Source organism: Platichthys flesus, chromosome 1 (genome assembly GCF_949316205.1).
Source record: "Platichthys flesus chromosome 1, fPlaFle2.1, whole genome shotgun sequence".
NCBI lineage: Eukaryota > Metazoa > Chordata > Actinopteri > Pleuronectiformes > Pleuronectidae > Platichthys > Platichthys flesus.
In genome coordinates, this window is record NC_084945.1 from 15,993,079 (window position 1) to 16,009,279 (window position 16,201).

Genomic DNA, 16,201 nt, shown 5'->3' on the forward strand with positions numbered 1-16,201 from the left:
GCCCCCAGCTGCACTCCACCCTAACTAACACCTCATCATCTGCAGGCCTCTGCTCTGAACCACACGTCACTTAAAAAGCTGCCCTTCACCTGCGAGCACCACAGCAATTTGTCATTTAAAGATTTGAATGGGCACTGACGAAGTGGATGTGGGGGACAGATTGTTGAGGTGAAGTTGTGACTGGGAGGATGCTCTGTTGACCGGGGCGGAGGGACACTCAGGGTGCGGTGGTCCCGTCTCAGGCCATCGTTCCACCCGAGTTCATTACCTCTATGTTATTTAAACACTGCTGCTGTCAACTCAGGACACTTGCCCTGAGCAAGAGCAGAAAGCAAATGTTTTTGTCACCATCTTGTGGAGAAAATCGAAATGATGAGTGTATTAATTATGTATAGCCTAAATTCATACATGGGAGTAATATTTAATTTGTAAAGCTCAATAGGGAACATTAATTTCCTCTAAAAGGACAAAACACATCCACATTCATATAAAATCCCCCTTGAGAGAAATTCAAATGAGGCATCTATTCTCAAAAAGGAGTAGGAAGAACAAATCACATCACAAGTCATAGTACCTGATCAAAATGTAGTCACTGTGTTTATTACGATGCACACACAATATCTACCTAACCATATATATATATTGTATGGACTTAATGCTCTAATATTTATGTATATAAACAATAAAACACTTAAATAACTTTTAAAGAGGCTACCATGTAATAGTTTTAGTTGGTATTGGCTTGGTTAAATGTAAGTTAAATTCAACGTTATAAAAGACTAAACATTCCCTGTCACTGTTCGGTTCCTCTGCAGACAAACTCTGATCTTTGTTGTGTTGTCTTTGTATTTTCCCCTGAAGACTCCACGAGTTTGATTTCTAGCACAAGGACTGTTCTTTTATAAGCAGTAAATCTAACAACATCTCTGAGAGCTCGGGAGCCGGTAACTGCACCACCGTGGACAGGCCTTGTATGGGAAACGCTTGAGTGACGGGCTCCCGAGTGATTTTGAGATTTTGAGAATACGTTGCATCTGTGCTCTTCCCCTTGCAAAGAATGGTGACTACAGCAGTTTCACAGACATGACAAAACAGCAAAACATGCAGTAACACAAGTCCAAGATAAAGTTTCCCATTCTGCTCAGCGAACTATCGTCCCCGGCAGTGTTTATATTTCACACTCTGTGTAAATAGTCATATCTGTCTCCGAGCCTCCGGGCCTCTTGCTCAGTGTTTATGTAAAGCAGAGATAGGATGCAATTGAACATTATCTCACTGACTTCTGGATGGTGCTAATTGAAGGGCAGCGAGAGTCCCTCTCTTGTACTTGGCTACGTCTCTGGACACTGTCAGGCTCTCGGATTTCCCCAGAGGAATGTTGATATGAAGAAAAGGGGAGAAGTAAATGAGAACTTCCAGACTTTACCTATATATGATGTCAGATGATACAATATACTATAATATTCAAGCTAAGATGATTAATAGGGCTTCGCTGCAGGGGAATTCCCAAGCTAACGCAGCGAGGTTTGTGCTCGGTGTGACCAGTAGCATGGGGAGTGTTCAGATTCTGTACTTATGGTTCACAAGTCCATCTTGAGACAACAGTCAGGTTCTTGAATGAGCACTGAGATGATTTGTAGTTTCTTATGGTTTTCCTCCTGTTCACTATGTTATTAATAAAGATAATAATTATTTTATTCATGGAGCAACGCAAAGTACCAACACAAAGTACAAAGTGCTGCACAGCAAGCAAACAATAGGTTAAAATACAAAGTCCTTAACATGCAGAGGGAAGCAGATAAATAATAATGTTAATAGTGATAATTATGGAGATAAAAGAACAATAATAACCTTCTAAAAAGTACATTTGTAGTCAATCTGTCTGTTTCCATAAACAGTTTTTATTTTATTTATTATTTTATCCTTTGTCACTGTAGTTAGATGTCCCTGCGGTACAATGCGTAACATGACTGAGACAAGTAGGAACATTACAGTCTAATAAATAATAAAAAAAATGGAATGGGGCATTAAAGCAGATGAGTATATGTACAGTTATATTAGACAGGATTATATTGCACTCTGAGGATTTTGTTGCATGGTCAATTTTTCTAATCAAGTGCAATAGTAATAAGGACAATTTACTGAATAGATTCACTTTTGGAAGTTTTCTATTTGATCTGCTTAACTCAAACATTAGAGCCAGGTTCATTCAGCATTTATTACATTGCACTTTCTGAATCATGTCAACTTTTTGTCACTTATCCCTTAATGGCCGCCTGAATGAACTGTAGTGATAACACAGCTTTAATGTGAAAAATAGCACCTGACTGTGGTTTAAGGACTTTTAAAACTCCACTTTTTACATCGTGAAAAACCCACCCTCATTTTTTTCATGACTGACCAATGCAGACAAACCTTTACCTATCTATGATAAGAAAGGGTCATAGTGTTTGTGAGATACACCATCCTCCACACACACTATTAACATCTGGTACATCTCATATCATGGACCATCGGCTAAACAGTCACTTAAAGCCAGTGAAACAAATTAGAGACAGGGGAGAGGGCGCTCACTGTGCAGCTCGGGTGAAGTAACTGAAAAGCAACTGCTTGCTAAGAAAAAGGAGCCTGTGCGGAGAGATGGAAACTGAGATATAAAGCTTTACAAACAGTGTGTTAAGCCCCGGTCACATTATTTGTCTCCACCTTGCCACCAGGCCACCCGTGCCGTGGTGAGGTTACGCTCCTGAGAATGTGTTGGGTGATTTACACCCACTGATAAGAGCTGGAGATGTTGCTCCCTGCGGACAACTGGCCAGAAGTGAGCGGTGAGCCTCAGCAGACCTCCGGTGCGATAGGAAAGAAAACAAATGTACACATTCACTGATGATTTAATCTGGTATTTCAGCAGCAGGGTTCGAATAATAAGAAATGACCTGGTACAGATTTGAACAAGTTAAACTGATGCTTCATTAGTGTCAAAAAGTGGGTGCACTGTGGATTTGGGGTTCGGGGGGAATCAAAGAGTACAATCTCAGTAGTCTGCACTTTGTCAGTTGGTGGTGATTTCATCACAGCCCCCAGAGGGAGAGAACTCCAACAGACCCCTTTTTACACCTAATGCCTGGGCCATATATCATGAGAGTTCACATCCTCGTGTTCTGGCCCGCTGCCTGAGAGCAGATTAGTGCAGGAATAAATGGCACTTTACTCTACATCAATAGGAAAAGTCCCTGCTTTTCCACTTTTTTCTGACACATCGAGAGCGAGTGAGTCACGCTGACTACAGCTGAACAGTATCTATAACCCCGTGGACAGTTTGAAACTTTGTTAGTGGCAGTGAATCAGCCTACACCACAAGCTTTGTGTGGATGCTACAGTAATACAGCTCTGACCTCAGGCAGACAGGGTCATCAGAAGTTCACATTGCTATTGTCACTCCTCACGTGTTCCCAGCAGAGTGACCCTCCGGCTGCAGGACATTTCTCACAGCTCATCTAATACCGGCACGCTGTCCTTTAACTGAAAGCAGATGTGGAGAGCTGCTCGAAAACAAGCCCCCATTAGAGTCAGTGGCATCATGAAAATATGACAAGTTAAACAGCCGTCTGAAATGAATGATTACACAGTATCTGTATTTCCCATTAATGGGACAGAAAATCGTTGGCGTCTCAAACTTTGTAATTATTCATCAAACCCGACGCTGTGTGCTGGATTAATTCAACATGGAGTAAAGAAAAACTCAATCACAGGTGATCTCCACTGTTCTTTTATTGAATGAATATAAAAACTGATCATTTCAGTCTAGGAATCTGGGAGGTGGAAAAGAAGAGAGGGTCAGGCAGTCTAGACAGCTGGGTTACGGTGGAATTAAGCAGAGGGTGACAGGGCCTGCAGACTGGTCTTGACATTCGCTAGGTTTGCCTTCCAGGAGGAGAGGCTCTCGGACAGCTGCTGCCACTGCTGCTTGCCAAAGGTGCGATGTGTGCTGTGGCTAATGGGAGCCAAGACAGAAAAGGAAGAATATTAAAACGGATACAAATAAATGCAGACCAAGGTCGTGTCCCTACGCTTCAGAGAACTAAAACAGCAGTAGTAAATGTAACTGTGGAAAAAGATATGATGAATGTATTCTGTATGATATCACAGCCATTTGGAGGCCGAATCGAATCACAAGAAAAACAGTGGAATGTTTCATTGTACAATAGTTTTTCTAGTTTCAATACAGAAGCAACGAATTTCTGCAGACCATTTAAAAATAAAAGCATATATTCCTTGACCATTACCACATACTAATTAAACGGTAAATTCTTGCAGCCAAGTATCAGCCTGAACAATTAGAGAAGCAAGCACTCCCCGGTCCAGCTCCACATCAATCTAAATGATGTGGAGCTGGACATAAAGCTTCTTTGTGTGCAGAGAAATGACAAGCCCTTGATAAACAGAAAAACATTTTATAAATCTGAGGAAGATCAATTATTTGTTATACCTCCTAACTGTGCCTAAACCATAAGCATTATATCAATATAAAATGGATGTCTGTTTTATTTATGAAAATATATGATATATACTCCAGAACTGGTGTAGTACAGTGTGTAGTTTGTCTATGAAGTACTTCTAGATTGGTACCAGTTACGGATGTTACTACAGGTAACATAGATCTTTATTACAGCTAAGCCATGTGTGATGGTTTAATGGAGCTTCATACCTCACAACGACTTTCCGCTGCGTCTGGTCGATTTTGCAGTACACCATCTTGGTCCGAACAGCTAAAAAGACAAAGTGGACAGGAGAAGAATTATGAGACGGCCAAGGCTCTGACAGAAAGCACTAAAAAAGTCCCACAACACGTAAGTGCTTTCAGAGAAAATGCACTTGGAAAATGAAACTGAAGAGGAAGCTAATCCCCATCACAAAACACTAAAATGTGCTATTTTTGCTTTATGACACTTTTTCCACTGAGGTTTGTAAAGTCAAACTCGTGTCCCATCATCTCCACCTCATTCTTTAGTGGAAGGTGGCAGTAAATGAATGACAAAGAAAAGTCAGGCAACTATTCAATCGCTTTCCTTTCTCTTTCTGCCGTGAGAAACTAACAGCGTGCTTAATAAGGGAGGACAGCAAAGATCTATTTGAGGTGTACCGTCAATGACAAAAGCCTCAACGTCATCTGGTCCAATCTGCAACTCCGTCTGCAGGGTGTCAAAGGAGAGTTCCTTGAATTCCACCGCCATGCCCATGAATGTCAGCAGACGCATCTTGGCCATGTTTTGCTCGTGAGACAGACCTGCAGAGCAAAGTGCAGGGATCATTAAGCACCAAACAGTCACAGTCGATTACTCTCCACTCTGGGAGTTTCCCTGTGATAATTGTTTCTACATTTAGGAGCAAGCAGTCAGGGAATCTACTCATTAACACAAACATCCCTCCACACGGTCTGTTTTGAGAATCCATCCTACACATGCTTTTAATTACACCTAAGCCTCGATTAGTGAGAAAGAGATACACTGCTGACACACACGCATTCCTGCACAGTGTCAACACAGCACTGCAAGTTTGCTCAATATGGAAATATACAAATTTTTCGCCATTCATCAAACTGTATAAGACTTTTGAACATGAAGTGTATACATATGCATCTGAAGAATTGATCAAGTTATGGTTACTTACCAAGAGAATCAATGAAGTCTTTGTTACTCTGGTAAAATTTGACATATGATACTAGTCTGGCACTGACAAAGATGGTCAATAGCTGTAAAGACAAAAGGAGAGAGGAACGGCCATTAGAAGACTTGATAATCACAATAACATCAACTTTGTATTTATACACATTGAACATATATAATAATTAGTGCTGTCAAACAATTAAAATATTTAATCGCATTCGTGTCATAGTTAACCAAAAATGAATCGCAAATTTGTATCTATTCTTAAAGTCCCTTCATTATTTTTTTCCGTTTTAATGCTCTTATCAACGTGGAAAAGTGGATTGGATTGCTTTATGCAAATGTTTTATTTTATTGAAAAACTAAATTGCCAAATGGGGCCATACAAAATAAAATTATAAAGTTCACATTTCAGGTAAACAAGGACTCAGTCTATAGTGCAGTTAAACTATGGCTTAATATTTTCTTTTTTTCAAGTTTGCTGTGAACATAGCAGTCAGGCCTCTTATTTCAGAAACAATGAACCGTAACAGTTAAGTTACCGATAAAAGGTAATCCTACTACTTCTTTGCTTTCAGCCAGCTATTCAAACAGACAAGCAACAAAATAACAAACAAACATAATACACAGGCAAGTGTTGGCCTACTTTGAAATAAGTTAAACACAGAACTTTGCAGGGCTATTCGAGTCCTCCATATTTGTGGAAAATGTATGAAATAAGAAGTACCCTATTTTGAAATAAATAAAAACATATAGCTGCAGCCTAATAGTTTAATAATATATATTTTATTTGGCTAATATTAAAACAAGAAGCGAGAGCAGGTCAGACTGGAGGCGAACACAGATACTGAAGCTCTGTAGAAACCAACTGCAGCATCTTCTCTGATCAAGAAGCTGAGGCGCTGAATATTTCCATAGTTAAGAAGCAATCAGTGAGCGGCTGCTTCACATGACCGAGCTCTGATCTCACTGTGTCTCTCTGAGCAAGTAAGCGGGGGCGGAGCCCCTGGACCGGTGCACTATCTGCGCGCACCCACACACACACCACTGGTACTTCATGACGGCCTGATACGATGATGTTTTTATAATGATTGTGATTTAGTCAACCACCAACATAAACCGTGTGTAACACCGCGAGAGCGTGAGTGTTGGCAGCTCTGCGGTAATCTTGCGAGAGAAAAATTGGCGTAGTTAAAATGGGTTTGCGTTAATGACGTAAATAACGCTTTTAACTAACAGCACTAATAATAATATACATATATACATACAATAACCATAGACAATTAGAATAAACATCTCACTGGCTCTCTGCAAATGGTTTCATCCTTGATGTATAATGTACTAAACTATATATAGCTTTGTAATTGATACTCTATTGACCCTAAGAAACTGCATACATTTGAGTGAAAATACTCCCCCCCAAATTGTGTCAACCTGCTCGGTTGATTATGTGAAAACCTGCTACTCAAAATTCAAACTTATTAAGTGACATTGATATTGTTGCGATGACTGATGGAAAATGTTGCTTTAGGAAACAATGTTTTGGCGCAGTTAAGGGGCCATGAAAGGCAATATTGCGAAATATGCAGAAAACAAAATTGACAGCACATAGATTCTGGGGCAAAATTACTGAAAAGGCCTGTAATCTCTTTTATACAACCTGTAAAGAATCACACATCCCTCAGTACTCACATCATGGATTAGTTCTCCCTCCAGGAAGCGAACAGGTTTCAGGGTGAGCAGGTGGTCAAACAGGAAGGTGTTGGGGTCTTTGAGAGCACGGACGATACATCTAAATCACAAAGCACACAGATGGAAAGTATGATGAATGTTCAGTACATCAAGGCTTAGAGACAATTGTTAAAAACAAGTTCTACACACTTACTTGTGGGCATCAACGCGTGCTTGTGAAGCATTGTCTTCTGTGTAACTTCCCAGCAGCTCAACCATCACTTTGGCTGCCGTCTCACTAGGAAATGAGGAAAATACTGTGTTGTAAACGTTTCTTTCCCACATTTTAATTCACCGATGATTTACTTCTGTACATATCCAAACATGCATCTCCCCAAACACCTTACTCTGTCAAAATGTACCTTTTTTTGCCATCAACCAAAGCTTCATACACCAGCCTCAGTAGCGTGTGTTTCTTCTCTGTGTTCAGGTTCCAGTCAACGATCCACTTGCGCACCTGATATGGGGCAAAAACATTTAACAAAAATCTGCTACATAAGCAAAATTACAGCCCATGGACATGTGTCCAGTTCAATAAAAAACACTCCTTATTTAACTTTGTCTGCAGCAAAAAAGATAAATGAAAACAGTTTTTGCAGGTGATCATGATGAAGAGTTATACCTGATCAAGGTCCGTGGGTATAAAGTTGATGGCATTACATGTTGCCGCCACCTTGATGAGACCACAGAAGACGGTATATCTCACTGGAGTGTTCTCATCCATGCCGTGGAACAGGTTGCTCAGCCTGTAAGAAAAGAGTTATCCATTTTCACAGAGATTCGATTTTCTATCAGATTGGTTACATGTTTTGAGATTTGTTTTAGCTGGAGGATAAAGACTTTGCTGCTTCTTAATGTTCATATTCGTATCAACTACAGTCAAATTCCTGATTTAATTCAACATCAAAACAGTGACCTAAATAGTTTTCTTAAAGAATGTATTTTCTTTTGACCAACGTTTCAGAAACAACACAATATGGAGGTGATGCTGAAAGTTTTTTGGGGCGGGCAGGGTGACAGGACTCACAACTGCATCCGGAGGGAGGGTCTCTCTCCTTCACGGAACTTCACCAGCTTCTCACAAAGAGTTTCAATGAGAGCCTCCTGCTTCTCCGTCTCCAGGATCAGCAGCAGAGACACGATGCTGTTCATCACACTCTCTACATCTGCAGAAAGAAGCAGGAATTAGGCTACAGGGAAAAAATTGTTATTCATCCAGGTGAAGTTTTAGAAACGGCCTATTAATTAAATATTCTACTTTATATGTGGCACATATAACTTTGTCACTGCAGGGGTAACCCTTTGCACCAATGTGTCTTTGCCCAACATGAATGATGGTGGGTTACACACAGGGGTGTTCATCATCGCCTACCTTTATCATCGTCCTTGAGGCAGACGTCACACGCCTCGATGATCTGAGCCAGATCTACATGGAGTCCACCTTCAGCGTTCTCCTCGGAGATCTCAGCTCCTTTGGCCTTGATGTAGGCTCTCAACTCTGAGGCCTGGACACAATAACATAATCAGCATTAGTGGATAAATAACAGTCAATAACACAATGAACGCCAAGCCTGACGTGTATGTACATGAATCAGTGTGTGAGTATTGTAAAAGTGTAATACTAGCAATGTGTTTATTAATTTGGGATTTACTGTGAGGTTCTGTTTTAAATCACACGGACAATTAGCTGCACTCAAGCTACAAGGGAAGATACACATATTCATATATAAACTATTAAAAATGCTATAGCTATAGTTGTCCAGTAAGTGCAGAGCTTAAACTGTTTAGCAACGTTCCCTGCTTTGTTTATCTAGATGTGAGGCTACGTTGTTAGCATGTATAGCTATCCTAAAATTACAACACTGAAGACATGCTACTCGAGCGGTGACAGCGTTATCCGTTAATACAGTGATTAAATAGCGTTAACTATCAACTTTTCTATACAAACACAAGCTAAGCGGTTCATTTATTCACGCACTTGCTCGAACCGACTTTCCACATATGTTACCTTAGCAGCGTGCAGCTAATAATCAGCATGTACCTGCGTACTAGCGGTACATACTAGCGGCTAGCTTATTAGCTGGCTAGCCTGCTAAGCTATCTGGTTGGACAGTTTTCTTTTTCTCGACTTATCCGCGGGCAAAACACGGAGCAGAGAGAGTTTTTAAAGGAAAACGCATCGTACCTGGTCCTCCTCCGTAATGTCGATAAACGCTGGGACGCTCATGTTTGGTGACTTTGTTTGAGCCCAGATGATGAAATCCACGCTCTCACCACGGCAGAGACCTGAGCGGAAAAGAAAAAGAATCACGGCCGGTGCAACTCTTCCTCTTCCGGGTGAAGTTGTTAAAGCGACAGTAACCACATCTGGAATTTACTGCGGAAGTATTATTGTATTAGCCCCTCTCTCCAAAGAGAGCCTTTTAAAACTTTATCTTTTTCAATATCTTCCACCGTTATAATTTACAGTTTTCTATTAATATGTTCATTTTATATTCATTGTTGTTATCCTCTATGAGCTGCACAGCTTCAACTTGTGCTTCCCCTTCCTTCAGAGGTCAGACAGCCTCATAAATACATTTTATCACCTGACTTCCAGCAACCCAGCCTAATATTTCATTCTTTTTCATCCGGGCATCAATCTCCTCTCTGGCAGATTAACCCTGGAGGCCTCGAAACGAGAGTTAAGGCCGACAGGTGAACCTGATCCCGGGGAGAGGTTATCTGATCGAGCCGTGAGGACCACCATCGCAGGCCTGGCCCGGAGATCCCCGACCGGAAACACAGTCGGTGTCATAGGGCAGCGCTCTTCCACCAGACACCCGCTGACCCATGGGTGCACACTCCCTCTGTGCCAAGTGTGATCCTGTCCATTGTGACCATGGCAGGTCATGTGGTGATTGAGGTGAGGGAGGTGAAGAGGGTAAGTGGTGCAGGAATTCACCCCAAAACTCTGGAGTCAGGTTACTTAACATTGAGGTCTTGATACTGTAGAGTGTTTCCCATTTCCAAGCTGCGCGTCACCTCTGTTCACCTGTCACTAAACTATGTGTGTTTTTGGGTGAATTCCTACAACGAGGAGAAGAATCATGCTATGTCATCATTTCTCGAAAGTCCTGGTGTCATGTTTTCCTCTTCGCAGTTACAGTCAGGGAACTGATGTGTATTGCGGCCACTAGCACAAATACCTTAAAATAGTGCGCGCGGAGGGGAAGTGACTGGTGCAGTGCTTCCTCATAGTGATAGTGTGAGGCTTCATTCTGTTAGGAAGGCAAGTGCCTGGTACTGAGTCCCACCCTTGTATGCTGTCATGGCAAAGAATTTATAGCTGCTTCTCCACAAGTGTGCTTGTGTAACTCCGAGGCTTTCATTATCTGATTAACAGCTGTTGTCAAGTGCCTGGTCTATTTCAAGTCCAGAATAAGAGCATTGGGGGGGCTTGGAAGCTCCAGGTGCATCGAAGAGAATTTGTTTTTGTCTTCTTTAAACGCTCTTTAAAGTGTTTTGCGATGCTCGATAGCGTTTTTAATATTCACGGCAGAATGTCCTGAAAGTAGCATGGATGTTACAGAAAACCCTTTTATCTCCTCAGAGACTGTACCTGGTACATGTATTAAACTGGGATTTAGTCGGTTTTATATCCTCCTAAATCTAGCTTGGCAACATAGACTTCATAATGTACATGCAGACATTGTCCTTGTCACTTGCATTGATCTCTGGTGGGTGTTAATGTTGGCATAATTCACTGGAAGAGTATTGGTCATTCTATTTATATTGGTTGTGAAATCATAACAGATGCTGCCTAGGCAAATTTCCATCATCTTACTTCTGCAACAAAGGGTAATGTCTCATGATCGATACCAATTCTCTTACACTTCTCGTTTTTTCTCTGACTGGTTGCCATTGGCTTATATTTGGGTCCACAAATTATTAAGCATTTTTACTATGTAGAAATACTGTTAACTTATATAGATTTTTTTTTAACTCCCCTTGAGTATTACTTTATTTCATGCTGTGGTCTCAGGAAACCATTTAAAAAATAGAAAAATGAGACTATACTAGCTCTACTTTATAGGGCATTTCACTCAGATAGTAGTTTATTGGCTTCACGTTACTCAGGCTAATGTGGTCTAATACAACATCTTGCAGTAAGTCATACCTTAATTAGTAATGGTCCATCTCTGCTGTCATTTTAAAGGATTGTAGTTTGTGGGGTGGTTTAGCTGTGTTGCATTATATTGATGAGTGTTTCTTTTATGGGCGGCCTGCTGATTCAGTGGTCAGCCCTGTCGCCTCACAGCAAGAATGTTCCTGGTTTGATTCTCATTTATTTCCTCCTGGATTTTTTATTCCAGCTTCTTCCCACAGTCGAGGGTCACCCAGTCAAGACATGCAGATTGTCCAGAGTTTCTTGTATTTGGTCCAACTCACTAACACCAACTAGTGTACCTTAAATGACAGACGTACAATAGAATAATGGAGTTTAACAGCAACACAAATTACATCCCCCAAATACACAATACACTTTCAAACAAAACCAAGTAAGCCAAAAGACCTAAAAGTGTTTATGTTTTAGGGCTAAGGTTTGGAGGAAGTGTCCAAGAAGTGAATGTAAGTCAATGCAATGCCCTCTGGGCGTGTGTGTGCATGTAATTGATCCCACCTCAGTATTTATTTGTCTATATTCCTTCCTACCTCTATATTAGTCTATTAAATGATTATGTGGTTATGATTTTTTTGTAGGACAGATTTTTTAATAAATATGGTAAAAATCTCCTCTGTGTATGTTTTATTGGAGATAGCCCAAGTTGTTCCGGAACTGCTGGCAAATCGCCTCCTCAGCCTCCTCAAAGATAAATGACTGTGTTAAGAATACGTCGAGCCCAGGTGTCTGCTTTTTCCATGTCAGCCGGCCAAGTGGTGAGTATCCATGTAAGCCAGTCTCATTTTCATCATCCAACATGGCTGCCTACCTTCCACCCACTAATTGTCAGGTTCCCACAGTTCGGCCTGCTTTCATAATCTCTGAAAAATCCCCTCGCTCGGGCTCATCTATCAGTCACTGACCTTGTCAGGCTGCATCGCATGAGTAACTTCACTGCTTCCCTCGGCGGAGTCAATGGCTTGTTAATTACTTATAAACCGACACACCGTCCCCACACACGTACACACACAGATACAAGAAAACAAATAATCAAACAAAAGCCAAGAAACCTCAACCAGAAGTAAGTCCGAGACGTGTAAAGTCCAATGATGGACTTTTGTGGTTTACTGCTGCAGAACTATATTAAAAACATTTGATCAGTTGTTTTGATTTTATTTGATTAAATGACCATAATCCAGTATTTAATATATTTCAATTCCTAAACTCTTCATCGGTAAAGAATAACTGATTCATTTTTTAGAACAATTTATGGCCAAGTACTTTGTTAATTAGTTAATAATGAGAGAATAATGTTTCATACAATCATGTCAGATCAACGATTGCAAGGATTTTGCTACTTTTCTGTATCACTTTAGTGCATTGAAATTATCTTCTGTTGTTAGGACAATATAAGGATTTTGATAACCTCACTCAATTTTATAGACAAAATGACAAATTCATTTACCATCAAAATGTTTGACTAACAAACAAATAACAAAAAAGTTTCAGCTTTGAAAAAATTTCAGTCCTGTGAATGCTAAAAACAGGAATTGGCCTTTAAAACAAAAATTGCTCTATCGGATCTTTTTACCTCTTTGTTTCATATTTATCTTGTGGCTTGAAGATTTATCATTTGTTTTTTGTTACTCAACCATCAGATAAACAGTCACACAGGTTGATGCACCTCAGACTTAGGGAAATTAATTTGCAATTATGTTTGTTCATTCAATTCGAACTTTATTCTTCTTTAATAAACAACATTTTGTAGACATTACACGGCCGAACTGTACTTACCTTCGAGCACCTAAAACGCGTGAGCAGACATAGAAGGTTGATTCGTGAAATACCTTTGTTATCTTGTCATATCACTTAATGACCAGCTTCATATCACAGACCGCAGCAATCAATCAAAGTGAGTTTGCATTTGTGATGTTGAGCTATCTGAGGTCGGTAAACCCCCTCCCCACTTGGAATGTGCTATTGCAACCTAATGGCAGCCGCTAAAGAAAAAAATAGAAAAGAAGTTACAGTCCAGTTCTGATATTTCTGTCTGGACCAGTTGAGTCACTGCATAGGGACTGGAGCGTCTTCATGATGGAGTGGTCTCTCTTCATCAGAGAGTGTTTATATTATTAACACCAAGAGTCTAGGAGGAGATATGCTCTTTTAAGAGAATGGTCAAACAAAGTATTCAATTTAATGCCATCGGGGATATGCTACACAACATTTGGATGGAAGCTACAGATGCCACATCTCTGAAATATCAATTAGAGTCATGTTTAATAATGTGACACTTTGCCTTTAAGATACCATTCAGACTCCTGCAGATAAATACAGTGCTGGAGACAGAGAACAGGCAATTATAAAGATGTCTCATTACGAATCAAATTGCTTAAGAACAAGCCCAAAAATATAAAACAACTGAGGGTATAGACTTCATTTGAAGATGGACGTCATGACTTCACCACAAAAGTGAAGCCAAAGCATCACAATCGCCAACTGGTGGTTGGCTGCAGTATAGGTTCAAATCCCACCTCATCAATGTAGGTGAATGGGACATGAAACAATCAAAAATTCAAAATAAACATCTTATCACACTGGTGTATGTTAAAGTGTTCATTTTATGGTAGTTTTATGGTAGGTAGGTAAAACTAAATAATTGTTATTTGAAAACAGGGTAAAACATTATGATTGACAAACTGAGACCAAGTCACGATTGGGTCGAGAGCATGTGTTGACGGGACCTCACTACCACAGATCTGTCACTCGATCCCTACTGTCTTCAAATGCACAACATGGCAGGGTCTGTTTCTGAGAAATTGTGACCGAATTTGTGGATAGTGAGATGAAGTGGAGACGTGTTGTTCAAGGCTTATTTACAGTCAATGCTTTACAAGAACTGTATTGTCTTTTAACATTAATGTTTGACATATTTTACATTTTGTTCATCTATGGTGTGTCTCACTGGGGCTGAGAAAGTTGCAGTAACAGCACATTTCCCTAATTTTGAGAGATAACAGTCACTCTATGTTCTGATTGTGGTGATTTGTCATCCGAGTCATCCTGTAAACATTTGCTCGCCTCGCCTCAGAATGAGACTTAAGGGTATGACAACAGAATCAGTAACCACTGGAGATATGTGAAATGTTTTCTGCTTACGCCCTGGCTGCAGCTGCCGGGGTGTGACAGCAGGGAAGAGGCTGGGGTTTACCGGTAAGAACTGATAATGGCCGGCCTTGATCCTGACACACAGGCACCTGCTGGGATGAGACAAACAGTGGGTTATTCAGAAAATTGCAACAAGACACCGGAGATGACTGTACAGTGGAATACAAAATAAAGATCAACTTATTTTTGAATGGTAAAAATCAAATATCAATGTAGGTTAAGTTTAAGATTTAATAACAAGCAAGCTTTAGATATAATTGGGAATTTCTGTCAATGATATATTCCACTCAGAGAAAATAAATATCACATCTGGTCAACAAATAAAACCAATAACTGTTGTGATCGCTCAAAGATAATTAGAAGCTTCCTGTTCTGTATTTTTCTTATTGTCAACAAACAAAAAAAGCATTTAAAAAGTCCCAGCAAGAAATTATTCCCCAAAAATACCGCCCGTGTCGCCAGAAGCTGCTCCAACTCATTCCTCTGTGATCTGAAATCTGTTAAAACACATTATTAAGGCCACACTGCTGCACTGGGCAATGTGTTATTTTTTCACGATAAACATAAGCACCGATTTAGTTTGAGGAGTCCCTGCCAAAACCCCAGTCTACTTATTAAGAATTTTTCAACGAACGTATAAATTCATGACCCATTTTAAAAGTCAGTTTAACGATAGATGGACTCGCGCCTGTTCTCAGGATTTGCTGGCCATTTAGCTGTCACTCCGTATACTTTGATCTGACTGTTTATATTCCTCGCTTAAAAGTATTCCCACTCGTATTTGATCCTGGAGTGTCCAGCTTGTAAACGAATGTAAATGAATATGGGGGAGAGGGTAAAGGTGAAAGGTGATCATCAACATGAAGAAGCGCTGGTGTGTGAAACATCACTGGACCGGTGCTGTGTCTGACACGTGAGCCGTGGAGATTCCTCTCCTCTGTTTCTTATCTCCGCGCTGATATGCAACACTTTGAAGAGCAACTCTGGGAAGATACGGGAGGAAATTAAAAAGTGGCGATTTTTGCGCGCTATGTCGGCCCCAGGCAGAAGCAAGGATGTGTGAAAATGAATCTTTAGGTATGATGCTGTTTTTTTCCAAATGTTTGCGTCAATGTGTAAAACAACGAGATGATGAGAGGTGCGTCCGTTTTTTGTTATCTCAATGAGCAGGAGACTGGCTCTCGCACAACCAGACCACTGTTCTGAGAAGCTCATTGAGAGAAGACAGAAGAATATAACTCTTTAGTGTTCTGTGCTTTCCTAGAAATGCTGCCGTGTTTGTTATCTCTGTGTTTCCATGCCCACGCAGACAAGTGAAGGACTAGGCCTTTTTTTATGCCACTGTCAGCACATCAAAATAACACCTGTTGCTCTCTGGCACTTCTCTTACACAGGCTGTTTTGATGATCAATTCGTGGCCACAAAAGAAACATTTTATTTAAAGTTTTATAAATGTCAATAAATCATATCGTTTTAAATCGCCGGCGCTCTC

General features: G+C 40.5%; 1 protein-coding gene across 1 annotated transcript; it reads right to left on the minus strand.

Annotated features, from left to right (window-relative positions):
* Nucleotides 1-3,753: 3,753 nt before the first annotated feature.
* Nucleotides 3,754-9,732, minus strand: eif3m (eukaryotic translation initiation factor 3, subunit M). The gene is made up of 11 exons (XM_062386872.1): nucleotides 9,583-9,732; nucleotides 8,770-8,902; nucleotides 8,425-8,563; nucleotides 8,020-8,143; nucleotides 7,760-7,854; nucleotides 7,552-7,635; nucleotides 7,359-7,458; nucleotides 5,671-5,752; nucleotides 5,144-5,287; nucleotides 4,709-4,769; nucleotides 3,754-3,994 (listed from the first exon to the last, which is right to left on the minus strand). Exons 1-11 carry the CDS (start codon nucleotides 9,622-9,624, stop codon nucleotides 3,871-3,873), a joined length of 1,128 nt encoding a protein of 375 aa, XP_062242856.1. The 5' UTR covers nucleotides 9,625-9,732; the 3' UTR covers nucleotides 3,754-3,870.
* Nucleotides 9,733-16,201: the final 6,469 nt, after the last annotated feature.